Source organism: Daphnia pulicaria, chromosome 1 (assembly GCF_021234035.1).
Source record: "Daphnia pulicaria isolate SC F1-1A chromosome 1, SC_F0-13Bv2, whole genome shotgun sequence".
In the NCBI taxonomy this organism is placed as follows: domain Eukaryota; kingdom Metazoa; phylum Arthropoda; class Branchiopoda; order Diplostraca; family Daphniidae; genus Daphnia; species Daphnia pulicaria.
The window spans coordinates 9,076,594-9,092,648 of NC_060913.1; the positions used below are offsets into that span (position 1 = coordinate 9,076,594).

The 16,055-nt window shown below is 39.4% G+C and overlaps 4 protein-coding genes and 1 long non-coding RNA gene across 5 annotated transcripts in view; 3 read left to right on the forward strand and 2 right to left on the reverse strand.

The window, feature by feature from the left end:
• LOC124345083 (verrucotoxin subunit beta-like) overlaps positions 1 to 10,599 on the forward strand; it is a 48,444-nt gene extending 37,845 nt beyond the window's left edge. Inside the window, exon 6 of the mRNA XM_046798273.1 lies at positions 9,031 to 10,599. Coding sequence (XP_046654229.1) covers positions 9,031 to 10,581 — 1,551 coding nt within the window. The 3' untranslated portion in view covers positions 10,582 to 10,599. The remainder of the gene's footprint in view (positions 1 to 9,030) is intronic.
• The window catches only part of LOC124344966 (mucin-3A-like), a 322,367-nt gene that overhangs the window by 266,681 nt on the left and 39,631 nt on the right, over positions 1 to 16,055 (reverse strand).
• LOC124350569 lies at positions 7,421 to 7,850 on the forward strand. The gene is made up of 2 exons (XR_006921062.1): positions 7,421 to 7,534; positions 7,798 to 7,850. It is a non-coding gene; the product is annotated as an uncharacterized LOC124350569 (long non-coding RNA).
• Positions 10,927 to 13,410, reverse strand: LOC124346248 (scaffold protein salvador-like). Of its 2 annotated transcripts, XM_046798363.1 has the most exons (5): positions 12,967 to 13,410; positions 12,648 to 12,883; positions 12,321 to 12,521; positions 11,635 to 12,148; positions 10,927 to 11,576 (listed from the first exon to the last, which is right to left on the reverse strand). In XM_046798363.1, exons 1-5 carry the CDS (start codon positions 13,199 to 13,201, stop codon positions 11,002 to 11,004), a joined length of 1,761 nt encoding a protein of 586 aa, XP_046654319.1. In that variant the 5' UTR covers positions 13,202 to 13,410; the 3' UTR covers positions 10,927 to 11,001. The 2 variants fall into 2 exon arrangements, with proteins under 2 accessions (XP_046654319.1, XP_046654320.1); XM_046798364.1 differs by lacking the exon at positions 12,321 to 12,521.
• Positions 13,425 to 15,976, forward strand: LOC124346152. The gene is made up of 4 exons (XM_046798357.1): positions 13,425 to 13,767; positions 13,839 to 14,848; positions 14,918 to 15,259; positions 15,323 to 15,976. The coding sequence occupies exons 1-4, from the start codon at positions 13,659 to 13,661 to the stop codon at positions 15,710 to 15,712; spliced, it is 1,851 nt and encodes a 616-aa protein (XP_046654313.1). The 5' UTR covers positions 13,425 to 13,658; the 3' UTR covers positions 15,713 to 15,976.

Consider the following 16,055-nt stretch of genomic DNA (forward strand, 5'->3'; position numbering starts at 1 on the left):
CAAAAACACAAAGAACTTTGCGTCGTCAAGAGATTTCAAGAAGAGACTAAACTGAAAATCAACGGCCAGAACAAAGTTTATTTCTTCCCTTCTGCGAGAACACTGCAAGAGCAAATGACCAAAGTTCCCGTAGAGATTAGTTTCGAAATTTCATTCTCATCCCTGGCTCGTTCAGAGCCTTTTCTTGAATCGCTCAATCGAAGAATAACGGAAGAAAAAAGGAATGATTTAAATGATGTGCTCTGGTGTGAGAACAATTCCGTTTTTAAAAGGATTGAGAAAGAAATTGTCATTTTTGCCGAATTTGTCAACGCCAAATCCAACGACGAGAAATTCGCTTTCGCCATGACGGCACCCGACGAATACGACAACATTTGCGCCACTCAATTTTCCATCATTGTTCAAAACCAACAGGAAAGGATTTTTGGATGGGATGCAGTTCTAAAAGTGTGTCATTATTATCCAAAGGAAAAAATCGTCGACATTTTTCATTTGGTATTTGAACATTTCGAAAAAAGAAAATTTATCGACGTCATCAGCCTCTTAGTCGAAAAGAAAATCACCGAAAAATGGAATCCATTTCCTTCTCTTGCCTTGTGTCGATATTATGACAAAGAAAATTTGATCGACATTGTCCGAATGTTAATTGATAAAAAAGTGGATCCAAGTTGCGAAATCCTTTCCAAAGAACGAGGGTCATTGTTATCATCATATTCATTTAAAATAAAACGGAGAAATGCCCTGCATATCTTGTGTAAATATTATAACAAAGACAATTTAATTGACATTGTCCGACTTATAATTGAGAAGAATATCGACGTCAATTGTAAGGACAACGGCGGATGGAATGCTCTTCATTACGTGTGTCGATATTACGACAAAGAAAATTTGATTGACATTGTCCGATTGTTAATTGAGAAGAATATCGACGTCAACTGCAAGGACTACTACGGATGGAATGCTCTTCATTACGTGTGTCGATATTATGACAAAGAAAATTTGATTGACATTGTCCGATTGTTAATTGGGAAGAATATTGACGTCAACTGCAAAACCAACTACGAATCGAATGCTCTACTTTTATTGTGTCAGAATTACCACAAAGACAATTTAATCGACATTATCCGATTGTTACTTGCGAAAAACGTCAACGTCAACTGCATGCACTTGGGAGGATGGAACGCCCTCCATTACTTGTGTGATAAAGCACCTAAAACAGGATTGGTTGATCTCGTTCAACTGTTGATTCAACACAATATCGACAAAAACGTAATGACTGGATCTGGATCTAGAAAATTTCTTGCAGATTTGTTCACCAGCTCACATTACGTAAGAGAGACTCCACGTTCTCTCCTTCTGAAACGTTTCAATGAAGACGAGGTCAGAGATGTTCTTCAAATCTTGGATTCCTAGGCTCATCATTTCTTCCTTGCTAGCCTATAGCATCTATCGCGTACCATTACTCTTGTAAAAATTTGGCACATCAATTCTACGCAACTGTACCAATAAACTTAGTAAGTGTATGGTATACAGCAAATGTGTAACACAGTGTTGGACTTATATCTGGTTTCTTTATATTAAAAAAAAATTCTTGAAGTGCAATGCCCGCCAATCAATTCGCTTACCCCACTCTCAACTACCCGATTCGATAATTAGAAATGCAACTCTTTTAACACATGCAAGAAAACATTGGGATTCATTCGGGATTTGTAATTACGTGATACTATTACGTGTTAAATATATCGATCACGTTTCAACATTTACACCATTAAACTTATGCATAATATCGAATTCCACCTAATAATATCAACTGTCAATCAATTTATTATTACCCCAAACATAAGTGCAAATAGAAAACAAAACAAAAAAATAAAATTCGTTTTAGACTTTTTAAGCGTTTTTAGACAGAACATAAACAGTTAAACACTTGGATAGTTGAACATTCTCAAGTCATAGTTACTACCAAGACATGACCAAGAGTCGTCTGCATCTTTGTGGTTACGTAATCCGTGGCGCTTTTAACAAATAAGTTGCCGCCGTTTGAAACTGGAAAAATGTCGACTCGATTCTCGACAGTTCATTTCTATTTCGAATGTTTGATGATTTTAAGATGTGTGAGATTTGTACTGCTCAACGACAGGCGGGAATCAGTTATCTGTGAATAGAATGAAACTGTATAACATCTCAGAGTTGATCTTGTTGCGATTCATTGAGGGCCACGAAAAGAAGTTCTCCCTTGCTGCTGATAGAAACACCAAAAAAACGCGATGAAAAAGCTATGTTTTCATTTCTTTACTCTTGTTTGCTTCGTTTAATACTTTGTCTTCTTTTAGCTAAACATTGAAACACGTAAAGGGACAGCACGTGTGACGTGCTAGAATCACGAAAATTCGGCTCTGTTCACGCGTGAGTAAGGAACGTTCAAATGCCGGAGGGGCCGGACGTATCCAATGCACATGATCCGATAAATAACGACCCAAGGTAAGTTGATTTTTCTAATTTATTTGTTTATTCTCAGTCTATATGATGAATTTTTTTTTATATACATTTTACATGCGGATATCTGTAGGCGCATGCAGCAATTGCAAAACTGTCGAAGTCCTTCATGTATGTCAGTTGACGCGAGAGTTTCAAGACAAAATGGTAAATTGGAAGCGGATATAATCATTCAAGAATCAGAAACCCACTCGCCAAGTATAAAACTTTAAAAATAACGAAGACAAAATAAAGAACAAATCCTTATTGCGAAGTTGCTGCGCTTCACTTAATCGAGACCCAACAGTCCAAAATCCCTTACAAAATCGCAGTAGTTTTACTGGCTGAGGCTTCTCACTCAAGAAAATGTTGTTGCGTATTAGTAGGACGCACCGATTGCTGCACTGTAAACAGCCTATTGCCGTTCCCAAGTTCTGTTCAAGGACTTTACGGTAAAAAGACTTGTATTATCGGCTTGGCCCTTAGGGTTTGTTACGACATATATGGAAATAGGTTCCGCTGTGCTGCAGGCGAAAAGAACAGCTCACGCTTTCAGACATGTTCACGTTCCAATGTTTTTTCCATCGAGAGTCTGGTATTGAGCCTTATTCTCGTTGGATTTGCTACGCTTCGCTGCTGTGTGCTGCTTGTGTAACTGCGTCACTTGACTTCTTCGTTTAATTAAATATCTAATAGGCCTAACTATATAATTAGTTTACCATATTACATAGAAATCCAAGTCCTATGGCAGATTGGAACTGCTGAGACTTTACTTGACGTGTGACACCGTCATCATTTGTCTGGAGACCTTGAAATTCTTTGACTAGAAACTGTTTTACGTAAGTTAATAGAAAAGTTCATTTCGTTTGAGTGACCAAAAACGTCACAGTTTATACATAATAGTGCTATTTTGTATAATGTTCATTTCACTCACGAATTGTTTGTTTCGCTTGCAGGGATAAAATATCCAACTAAATGTCGAACGGAGACGATAAAAGTATACAAATGTTATCAATGCCTGCCCTTGGGCGACATTTCGACTTGGGTACCGTTTACGATGCAGTCAGGGATGCAATTATTCCCGGTAAGTAATAACAAATAACATTTTATGGGTTTGTCGTTGTCTCGTTTTATTGAAGTCGATTGAAGTTCAGACAATTAATTGTTCATCAGTTTTTGCTTTAATGAAGCAGTAAATCGCCCATTACACTACATTAATGGCAAATTGGGAACATTACTCTAGAAACAGATCGAGGAAACATAAGGTTTAGCAATAAGGAAGGTTTTAATTTTTAAATAGCTATAGAAAATCATTTTTAATTTTACTAGGATAAAGAGACACAGCAAGCCACCTTATCATGAATCGAATTTTTTGTTTGTTTTTATCAGGCTATCCTACTTTCTATAATGGAAGTGATCTGAAAAACGTCCAATCCACCGTGATTAACCACACAGATTTTTCGATTATTGCTTCAGACAAGTTCGCTGACAAATTCCAAGAATTAAAGTTCAATGGGTCACTACAAGTCAGCATTTTGTGTGGCCAGATTGAACTAGGCGGATCGGCAAATTATCTCAGCCAAAAGAAAAGCACAAGTCGTGAATCGAGCGTTCACTTGACACTTAAGCGTCGCACCGCAGTCAAGAAATTAGTAGAGAACAACATGGCTTACCGTGACATTCAAACAACCGGTAAAATCGGCTCCGCAACTCACATCGTTACGCAAATCGAGTACGGGGCGGAAGCCACGTTCACGTTCACCAAAAAACTAAGTGAAACAGAAAACCAGCAAGAAGTCAACGGACAGCTGAAATTAGGTGCCGAAAAAATTCAAAAATTTCTTGCAGGGAACGCGAATGTTGGAGGTAGTTGGACCGAGACCAATCAAGAGAACGAGGATAACATCGAGTGTCATTTTCAAGGCAATTTCGAACTGCCCAATGAAGTGGAGAGCCCAACAACGTTCAAAGAAGCCATCGAGTTTGCCAAAAAGTTTTTGCAATTTTCATCCGATCGGGTGGCCAAAGATGATGCAGATGGAAACAAGTCCCTTGGCGTGCCTGTTATTGTTTGGCTCTACCCGTTGAAAGATGCCCAAGAAGCACCGGTTCTCCGATACGAAATTCCCCATTGGATGGCGTCTCAATGCTTCATAATAATGGAAAACTACAGTGAAGTTGAAGATAAACTTGTTCTGATGCTTGAAGATCCTCTATTAGAAAATCTAAGTCCACTTCAAAATAAGCTCCAGCACTTCCAGCGATACCTTACATCTGTCATTGCCGAACTGAAAAACAAATTGTGGGAAATGGTCGTCGGCTTTCGCGGCGCCAAAATCCAAGAAGAAGATTTCAAAATAGAGATGGATCGAATCGGCAATGAAAAATTCACGTTCAATTCCAATCGCCTGAAGCAATGGCTGGCTCAGAAGAACAAGGAACTTTGCTTAATCAAGAGGTTTCAAGATGAAGCTAAAAGTAAAATAAAAATTCAGAGCAAAGTTCATTTTTTCCCTTGTGCGACAACATTGCAAGAGCAAATGACCAAATTCCCAGTTGATTGTGGTTTAGAATTTTCATTTTCCTCCTTATCTCGCCCAGAACCTTTTATGGAACTGCTTAAACAAAGGCTCGGGACGATTTTTCTAAATGAAATTCCCTTACTGACAAATGATTTAAATTCAGATTTAGATTTTTGCTATGAAAATGATTCTGTCGTTGAACGGATCCCGAAAGAAATTGTCATCTTTGCCGAATTAGTCAACACCAAATCAAAGGACGAGAAATTCGCTTTTGCCATGACGGCACCCGACGAATACAAAGAAACTTGCGCAAATGAATTTTCTATAATTGTTCACCACAAACAGAAAAGGATTTTTGGGTGGGATGCAGTTTCGAAATTCATCTGTCAACATTATCCAAAAGAAAAAATGATCGACATCATACGCCTGTTGGTTGAAGAAAAAATCCCAGAAGAATGGAATTCAATTCCTCTCCTTGCCCTGTGTACATTTTACAAGAAAGACAATTTGATCAACATTGTCAAATTGTTAATTGATGAAAAAATCGACATCAACTGCAAAACAAGCGATGGATCGAATGCCCTCCTTATCTTGTGTCGATATTACAAACAAACCAACTTGATTGACATTGTCCAATTGTTAATTAAAAATAACATCGACGTCAATTGCAAAAATGACAACAAGCTGAATGCCCTACTTTTCTTGTGTAAATATTACGACAAAGATAATTTAATTGAAATTGTCCAATTGTTAATTGGGAAAAAAATCGACATCAAATGCGAAACCAGCCAGGGATATAATGCTCTTCATTTTGTGTGTCGTTATGCGCCTAAAACAAATTTGGTTGACCTCGTTTCGATATTTGTTCGGCACATAATCGACAAAAAAGTAAAGACGACTGATGGTTCAATTGGCACTGCACGTTCCTTACTTTTAGAGCGTTTTAAAGAAGAGGAGATCGCAGATGTTCTTCAATTGTTGGATTCATAGGCTCATCATTTCCTGTGATACATAAAACTATGTAAGTTTTTACATTTGACCTGAGCATAAAATACTCTGTGCATTACGTGACAAAAAGTCGAATAATTTATTTAATTATAATTTTTCTAGAATGCATTTACTTGGACTGTTTGCCAACAGGATGATTCGCTGGTTTTACTACATTGAGAAATAAAATTTTCTTAGTTCTTTTTTCAATGAAATGCAAAGCTTGTATAAAAGATTAACCCAAAATTGGTAAAATGTGTTCAAAATGATTTAGGCCTACTCTAACCCAAAACATGTTTTGAAATTTACGCCATATTTAACTTATACTTAAAATGGAATAATATAAACTGCCAATCAATTTATTAAAACCCCAAACATAAGTGCACTATATTAGAAAAAATGAAATAAAATTCGTTTTATTAGACTTTGTTTCAAGATCTCCAGCCAAGGCTTTTCTTTAAGGTAGATCTCAGCAAGACGTGGCATCATGAATAAACTGCTGGGTCAACAAAATAAAAAAATAATAAGTATAGATGTCACCTCGTATCGTTTTATCCTTCACTTGAGGAGGGTGAGCACTGAGCAGATAACCGATACAGTGAAAAACTTTGGACTCGTATATCATAAAATAGTCTTCAACGTGCAACTGAGAATAAATTTGGCTGTAGTTTAAAGGCGCAATCAATTCATAGCTAATTTTTATGGGACACGAATGTAAGTAATCGACACGAAATTACCAATATTACAAGAACACGAAAGACTATATTATTTACGTTCGACAGGATTTACACAGTGGCAAGTCGCTTGTAAAGTCACCACATAATTAAAAATCTCCTACCGCACTCAATGATGCCGCCAGACAAAGGTTTCATTTAATGTGACAACGCCTACAATGTTTTCTTGAACAAAGGAAAGAAAAGGAGGGCCAGTGAGCAAATGATCCGTCATCAGCTAATCACTTGCGTTGAAAGAAAGAAAATCGAGGTCACATCACGCCCAACTAATTAGGTCGATGAAGGGAAGCCGATCTTTGATTATTATTGTCTCTATTTCCTCTATTAAATCACAAACAACGATAGGGAAAGGATCTATTAAAAAATCTGTTAATAACATATCCAAAATCCCTTACAAAATCGCTGTATTTTTTCACTATGGCTGCGAAGAGGCTTTTCACTCAAGAAAATTTTAATGCAACGCAAGAAAGCTCCACTGTAAACATTATACAGTGTGTCTCGTTCCCGAGTTCTGTTCAAGGATTTTACGGTAATAAAACTTTTATTATCGGCTGGGACACTTGGAGGTTTTATTGCGCCATTTCTAGAAATAGATCCCGCTGCTGTGCTGCAGGCGAAAAGAACAGCTCTGTCAGACATGTTCACGCTCCAAAGTTCTTTTCATCAAAGAGTCTGGTGTTGAGCCTTCTCGTTGGATCGCTTCGCTGCTGCGTGCTGGTTTTGTAACTGCGTCACTTGACTACTTCGTTTAATCACACGTTTAGGCTACTCTTTCAGAAAAAACCGATCAATCGAGGTTCACAATTCCTTTTACAGGTATATAAATATCTAGTATAAATAAAAATACTACGGCAGATTGGAACTGCCGAGATTTTTCTTGACGTGTGTCACCGCCATCATTTGTCTGGAGACCTTGAAATACTTTGACTAGAAACTGTTTTACGTAAGTTAATACAAAAGTTCAGTTCGTTTGAGTGAGTGAGAAAACACATAACAATATACCTAATATAGTTCTATTTTGTAATGTTTTACCTAATGTTCACTTCACTAACGAATTCTTGCATATTAATGATTGTCAGGGATAAAATATTCATCAGTGAAATGTCGAGCAGAGACGATATAAGTAGAAAAACGCTGCCAATGCCTGCTCTTGGGCGACATTTCAGTTTGGGTACCGTTTACGATGCAGTCAATGATGAAACCATTCCCGGTAAGAAAAAAACAGCTTTTCGTTAATGTTCTCGTTTTTTTAGACTTCATTAAAATAATTATTTTAAAATCAGTTTGGCTAATGGAGCAGTAGGCCAAATTTTCTACATTAGTAGCATATTATGTAAATGGCCACATTATCAATAGAAAGAAAATCGAAGAAACGTTTATTGTGTACTAGCATCACAACATCACATCGCATCACGAATCAAATTTTTTGTTTGTTTTTATCAGGCTATACTTTCTGGAATGGAAGTGATTTGAAAAACGTCAAAACCGATAGGAACGCTTACACTGAATTTTCGATTATTGCATCAGACAAACTCACCGACAAATTCCAAGAACTAAAAGTCAGTGGGTCACTACAAGTCAGCATCTTGTGTGGCAAGATTAAGCTCAGCGGATCTGCAAATTATCTCGACAAGACGAAAAGTACCAGTCGCCAATCGAGTGTTCTTGTCAAGTTGAAGTGTCTCACCGCAGTCAAGAAATTATTAATGGAACATTTAGATGAGAGTAATTTGCGTTACCCACAGATTCAAAGAAGTGGTAGAATCGGCTCCGCAACTCACTTCGTTACACAAATTCAGTACGGTGCGGAAGCCACGTTCACCTTCACCAAAAAACTAAGTGAAACAGAAGACGAACAAGAAGTCAACGGACAGCTGAAATTAGGTGTCGAGAAATTTACCAAATTTCTGAAAGGGAACGCAAATGTTGGAGGTAAATATGGAGACACCAATCAAGAGAACGAGGATAGCATCGAATGCCATTTTCAAGGCGATTTCGAACTGCCCAACGACGTGGATCGTCCAACAACGTACAAAGAAGCCATCGAGTTCGCCAAAAGGTTCTTAAAATTTTCATCCGATTGGATGCCCAAAGATGATGATGATGCAAACAAATCACTTGGTGTGCCCATTACTGCTTGGCTCTACCCGTTGGTGTTGATGCAAGATGCCCAAGGAGCTCCGGCACTTCGATACGAAATTAGCCTTACGTTGGCGTCGCAATGCGTCCGAATTCTGGAAAACTACGGCGAAGTGGAAGATACACTTGTTCTTCTGCTTGAAGACTCTCTAGTAAAAAAGTTAAATCCACTTCAAAAGAAGCTCCAATTGTTCCAGGAACACACAAGTTCTTTCCTGGCTGAACTGAAATTAAAATTGGGAGAAATGGTCGTCGGCATTCGCAGCGGCAAAATCAAAGTAGAAGATTTCAGTCAGCTGATGAGTCGAATCAGCAATGAACAATTCACGTTCAATTCCAATCGCCTCAATCAATGGCTGGATCAAAAACACAAGGAACTTTGTATCATCCGAAGATTTCAAGATGAAGCTAAAAATAAATTAGGAAATCAGAGCAAAGTTCATTTCTTCCCTTCTGCGAGAACACTACAACAACAAATGACCAAATTCCCAGTTGATTTTGGTTACGAAATTTCATTCTCCTCCTTGGCTCGCTCAGAACCTTTTTTGGATCTACTCAATCAGACGCTCGGGACGAATTTTTTGAATGAAATTTCATTACGGAAGAATACTATAAATTTAGATCTTTGGGATCTTTGGTATGAAAATAATTCTGTCATTGAACGGATTCAGAAGGAAATCGCCATCTTTGCCGAAGTAGTCAACGCCAAATTTTACGACGAGATATTCGCTTTTGCCATGACGGCACCCGATGAATACCACGAAACTTGCGCAAATGAATTTTCGATCATCGTTCACAACAAACAGAAAAGGATTTTGGGGTGTGATGCAGTTTTGAATGTTTGTCAACATTATCCAAAGGAAAGAATTTTAGACGTTTTCCAGTTAGTAGTTGGCCACTTTGAAAATGACAAAATCGTCGACGTCATACCTTTCAGCCTTTCAGTTGAAGAGGAAATCCCCGAAGGATGGAATCCATTTCCTCTCCTTGCCTTATGTCTATATTACAAGAAGGAAAATTTGATTGACATTGTCCGATTGTTAATTGAGAAGAATATCGAAGTCAACTGCAAAACCAACAACGGATGGAATGCTCTTCATTTCGTGTGTCGACATTACGACAAAGAAAATTTGATTGACATTGTCCGATTGTTAATTCAGAAGAATATCGACGTCAACTGCAAATCCAACGAAGGATGGAATGCCCTCCTTTTGGTGTGTCGATATTACGACAAAGAAAATTTGATTGACATTGTCCGATTGTTAATTGAGAAGAATATCGAAGTCAACTGCAAAACCAACAACGGATGGAATGCTCTTCATTTCGTGTGTCGACATTACGACAAAGAAAATTTGATTGACATTGTCCGATTGTTAATTCAGAAGAATATCGACGTCAACTGCAAATCCAACGAAGGATGGAATGCCCTCCTTTTGGTGTGTCGATATTACGACAAAGAAAATTTGATTGACATTGTCCGATTGTTAATTGAGAAGAATATCGATGTCAATTGCAAAAACAACGACGGATGGAATGCCCTCCATTTCGTGTGTCGCTGTGTGCCTAAAAAACTTTTGGTTGACCTCGTTTCGATATTAGTTCGGCACAAAATCGACAAAAAAGTAAAGACGACTGCATTTGAAATTGGGACTGCACGTTCCTTCCTTTTGGAGCGTTTTAAAGAAGAGGAGGTCAAAGATGTTCTTCAAATGTTGGATTTATAGGCGCATTTGACCTGAACATAAAATACACTGCATTGTGTCAAAAAGTAAAATGATAAAATATTCATTTAATTTTCAATTCTTTTTAGAATGCATATCTGTGGAGTGTTCGGCAACAGGATGATTCGCTGCTTTTACTACAATAAGAAATAATTTTCTTAGTTCAATTTTCTAAAATGCTAGCTAGAAGTTTGTGAAAGATTAACCCAACATTTCTGAGTGATAAAATGTGTTCAAAAAATAAAAAATTTTGAGTTATTCTAACCCAAAACATGTTTTGAAATTTACGTTATTACTTATGCTTATTTAACTTATGCTTAATATGGAATTCCACCTAATAATATCATTTGTCAATCAATTTATTAAAACCCCAAACATAAGTGCACTTTATTATAGAAAAATAAAATAAAATAAAATTTTGTTTTAGACTTTTGTTTCAAGATCTCCAGCCAAAGCTTTTTCTTTCAGGTGACTTCTTGACTGTGGTGGAGGAGCCTGCAACATTTGTTGTTGTTGTTGCTGGGATTGTTGTTGTTGCTGAGCAGGAAAGTGTCTGCTGTGGCCTTCGGCTCTTCTCCTTTCCATTTCACGAGCCATGGCCGACCGATACGCCTCGTAATTCATCACAATCGTCTCCAGTTCCTGTTTGTACAAACGTTTGAGGACGTTGTCGTAGCAGTCGAGTTCCGGCAGCCGGAACAGCTCCCACCGCAATTTGTGGTCGTGTTCGGGGGCTGCACGAAAGTAAAACTGCAACCAGTAAGGAATCTCCTCGTACAGGTAAGGATTGGCCGGGACCAGCACTTGCGGTGGAGCGTGAAATTCCGTGTGACGTGGAGCCGGAGGCATCGGTCTCGACGGACGCATTTGAGCATCCGTCAAAGACGAAGATCCCGACGTGATGTAACGGGGAGCACACGGATGTTCGTACTGGGCGTGGCGGGTCGTGTGATTGACGTAATAAATTCCAAATTCACTCGACTCGACTCGTTCCCATCCTGAAATTATAAAATTTAATTAAAATGAAATGCTTATTCAAAATCAACAATGTTATACCGGTGGGCAATCCTTCTTTCTCCAGTGGATGGGACCAATGAGTCGTCTGCGTGTTGTGGTCGATGTAATACTTTCTGCCACGTAACGTGTAATCAATGGACCATCCAGGTGGCAAAGGAAACTCTTCCGATCCGCTATCCTGACTCGTGTTGGTCGACGATGAAGCTGGAGCTCCAGCAGCTCCTGCGGTCGTCGATTTACTCAAATTCTGATAGACGGGATTCTCTTGTTGTTGTTGGGAGCTGCTGTTACTGGCCAGTGAAGACTGGGAAGCGCTGACGCTGCTGGAAAGTAAAAGAGGGATGTTGGCGTAGGTGGGAGAATGTTGTTGTTGTTGCTGCTGCTGTTGGTGGTGGAGTTGTTGTTGTTGATGCTGTTGGACGCTGAGTCTCAACTGGGCCAACTGTTGCTGCAAGACCAACAACTGTTGCTGCTGTTCACGTGCCGAAGCAGAGAGATAAAGTGGATAAATGTGCTGTTGCTGTTGTTGTTCAGCTGCCTGCATGGAGCTGAGCTAAATTGTTCAAAAATTAAAATAATTAGTCAAATTTATTTCATTGTAATAAAATAAAAAAAGGGAAAAGATTCTTTCATTTCCAGCCAGACCAAGGAGAGAGAGTGTGTGCGAACCAGCAGACAAACAAACAAAAGACAAACGAAAAGCAAAAATGAGGATCAAGCCATACCTGGGAATCAGGATCAACCAGAACGAGTTTCAGTGGATTGGCCTGGGGATTTTGGTGGCATAAAGGAGAGTTGGCTGGGAACTGCTCAGACCCCGGTTTCATCAGAATATGCCCCTCAAGGCCCAAGCCTCTTGCCAGTGAGAGTGAATCACTCTCTGATACCTCGGCGTAATCAGCGTAGGCCTCATCAAAGGAGACAGACTAATTTGGGGGCAAAAGCCGTGCAACACAAACAAGGATGTGAACATTCACTCAAGCCAGGTGCCGATGCAAGCAAACATGCCGTAAACAAATCACCATTAAACACACAAACAAACGTCTACCTACCAAATGACTCTGTTGCTGCTGTTGTTGCTGCTGCTGTTGTTGTTGTTGCTGCTCAGCTTTGACTTCGCTGGCAGGTATGTACCTTCCCTCGTAACCCTGCTGAATTTGCTGCTTGCCACCATGTTTTATGTTGGACACTACTTCCAAACTTTGAGTCGACCCGCTGAGCTTCTTGGCAGCCTGGGACTTGCTCTTCAAAGCATCAACAGTTCTAGTAGAGGTCCAGACGTTGATGACTGCGTAATGAAAAAAGAATTCCGTTCGTTAACTAGACCAAAACATTGTTTAACGGTATGCAAACTGGTTTATATGTATTTACTTGGCACATCTGAAGGTGCTTCTTTCTTCAAGTATTTCCCCGTCGTAGTTCCATTGGAATTCCAAGTTTTCGGATCCTTTTTCTTCGTCAACATTTCCGTTGTGACTTGTGTAAATTGTGAAACGATTACAAATTTAACAGTAGAGCTTCCGATTGATGAATCAACACACACTTGACGAGGTTTTTCACTTGAAACCCCCTTGCCGGAGGTGAAAAAACAAAACTTTGGGCGCATTCCAACGTTAGAGGGCCACCTAACGGTTGAATCTTTATCATTTTGCGTTAAATATTTTTTCTCAAATATTTATCTAAATTATATCTTTAATTTTTGAATTAAAAATGCAGCCTATTTCAAATGTTTAATTTATAATTAAGCTTAATTGAATTATTAGAGCTTGATGAAATTGAGGCCAATACCTGTCAGCTGATTTCCCCTTAAACGTTCGTCTGTAAAAGTCGAACGAAAATTCTCCCGTTGTTCGAATAAAAAGGAAAATATTAATCTGTAAAACGATGACCTGAATCACCTTGATAATGGAAATTTTTAATTGTTACCCTTCGTAAAATAGTTTGTGCTTTAAGGATTTCGTTCAATCCCACCGTATATGCGTGCAAGTTTCTTGACCCATTAATGCAGCCTCACATCACACAGTGTTATTTCCCTTTCTCACTGCCTAATATTCTGACTAGCCATGGCCTTTCCTTCGTATTCCGGCCCGTTGAAAAACCCTTTTAATGATATTAGTAATGAAGATGATGAATTTGGTGATTTCACAAGTGCTGTGACATACCCAACAATCGGTATACATATTGAACATTACATGGCTTGCGAGCAATGGCGTTGAATTTGTAATTTCTTTATTTCGTTGCAGGAAATTGCAACGGGGAACCTGGTTTTCAGGTCAGTTTGCCTGTGCAGAATCATCCATCGAGCAACACCAAAATGCCCACCAGCAGTGTCTTCTTCAATCCCATTCCTGATAGTAGTGACATTGATGATGAATTTGGTGACTTTTGTGGACCCATTGTGGCAAACGCTTCACAGTTTTCCATGGTTGTGCCTGCTACACCTGATAGTAATAGTAATATAAGCCTTCCATCAGAAGGAAGTTTGAAAAAATGCCAGCCCAATTATGACATTGATCTTGAGGAAGATTTAACAGGAGTGTCCCAGTTATCGTGGATCAGTCAGAAGCAAGACGAGTCTAATGGAGTTGTCGAAGAGGAAGAAGAAGAATTTACAAACTTTACTAGTGCTGAACCGATAAATTGTCAACCTCTTGCAATCAACAGTGTGTTCTCACCCATCCAGCAGACTCCTCAGCCGATTGTTGAAGAAATCTTCTCCACATTGGGACAAGTCTCATTAGAATTACCCCCTACTCTGCAACCACTGGATCAATTGACAAACTCCAAAGTCGATGATGACTTTGGTGATTTTACACAGGCAGTTGCTGAATTGAATCATCCACCTGTTGTGGAGGATCTTTTCAGTTTAGACGCCGTCCCACCTTTCACGCTGGATTCTCCCGGAGTTTCTAGTCTGTGTTTCGATCAGCAGGACGAGATGGACCAGCCCCACTTTGCCGCCATGAGTGACTCGATGGATTCGCCTCAAATCAACTGGGATGAACCACTGGAAGTAGTTGATCCACTTTCAACGACTGTCTGTTTCGATGTGGATAAAATGAACCCATTGGATGACGTCGTCAAGGTGGAAGAAGAAATAATAAACCAAGAAGAGGATGAAGAAGAATTTGTTTTTCATCAAAACGTGGAAACGGCAGAGCCGGAATTTTCAGATTTTCAAACGGAATCCATCGACTTACCAGTCGATGATGGCGAAGTCGAAGAATTTGGAGATTTTACCGATTTTCAAACAGTAAAAAATTTAGATTTTACTTTATTTATTAGTTGAAATTGTTAATTTAATTTAATTTAATTGATTTAGGCGACGTCAGAGGCTGTGGCAATAGAAGATGATGACGAATTTGATGATTTCGAAGCAGCTCCCTGCACGGATAGTGCGCCGGTAGTTGAATTGCCAGCGGCGACACCTGAAACTCACATCCAGCGGATGTTGACGACCTTGTTTCCGGTCAATTCAGCAGCCTCCACCGACTCGGAACTTCAACAACAATCGTCGACCATTCCATTGATGAATTCTCCTGGTGGTTCCCTGTGGTCTTATGTCAGTCAGTTGGACTCTACACCAGCGCTGTCATTTATTTGGAGACATTCGGCAGCTCAGCAGCGATTCCTTCACTCACTCCGCATCGACAGTGTTCTCCAGGTATTAATTAATTTGCATTTCATTCACTACCAACGAGGTATTTAAAATGAGCTCGATTAACAGGCGGGGAATGCCGGTGGTTTCCGTTGGAATTCGCCACCCAGCGTCAATTCGCCATCGGCGTCGATGAGTGAAAGTTTCACCGAGGCGGCAGTCACATTAGATTTGGATTTCTTTTTAAATCCATCATCATCCGCCAGCGCCGTACCTGTCACCACCACTACCACCAATAACACGACGAGCGACAGCATTTTGGAGACGATTGAACGCGAATTGCTTTCACCTCAGGGTAAAGGACTCCGCAACCCAGGAGTGGCTCCTATTGCCCAGTCACCAGCACTACCCGTCCGTCACAACAATCACCAATTGAGTGACATTTTCCAACACTTGCATCTACAAGATAATGCGACTAATTCGTCTGTGACTAATCGACAAGTCGATCTACTTCAGTAAATTTAAAGATAAGAGGGCATTTTTTCTTTTTCCTTTCACGCGTGAAAAACACACAAACCCACATTCCATTCCTCCTCCCCCCCCCCCCCCCCCCCACTTTATTTGGGTCGTTTCGTTCGGGATCGAGTCATATCAATTTTTTTTTTTAGAATTTAAGTTTATTCTCACAAATGCATCGGTCTAAATGTTTTAAAACTATTTTGAGATGGAGAAGGGGATATCGTGCAAAAACTTTAAAAATAAATTTTCAAATTTTGTCTCTTTTTCAAGCGTCTAAAAGCAAAATGTCCTTCGTGTTGTGTCAAAATTTGTTTATCGGTCCTTTTTTTCAACGACACGGAAA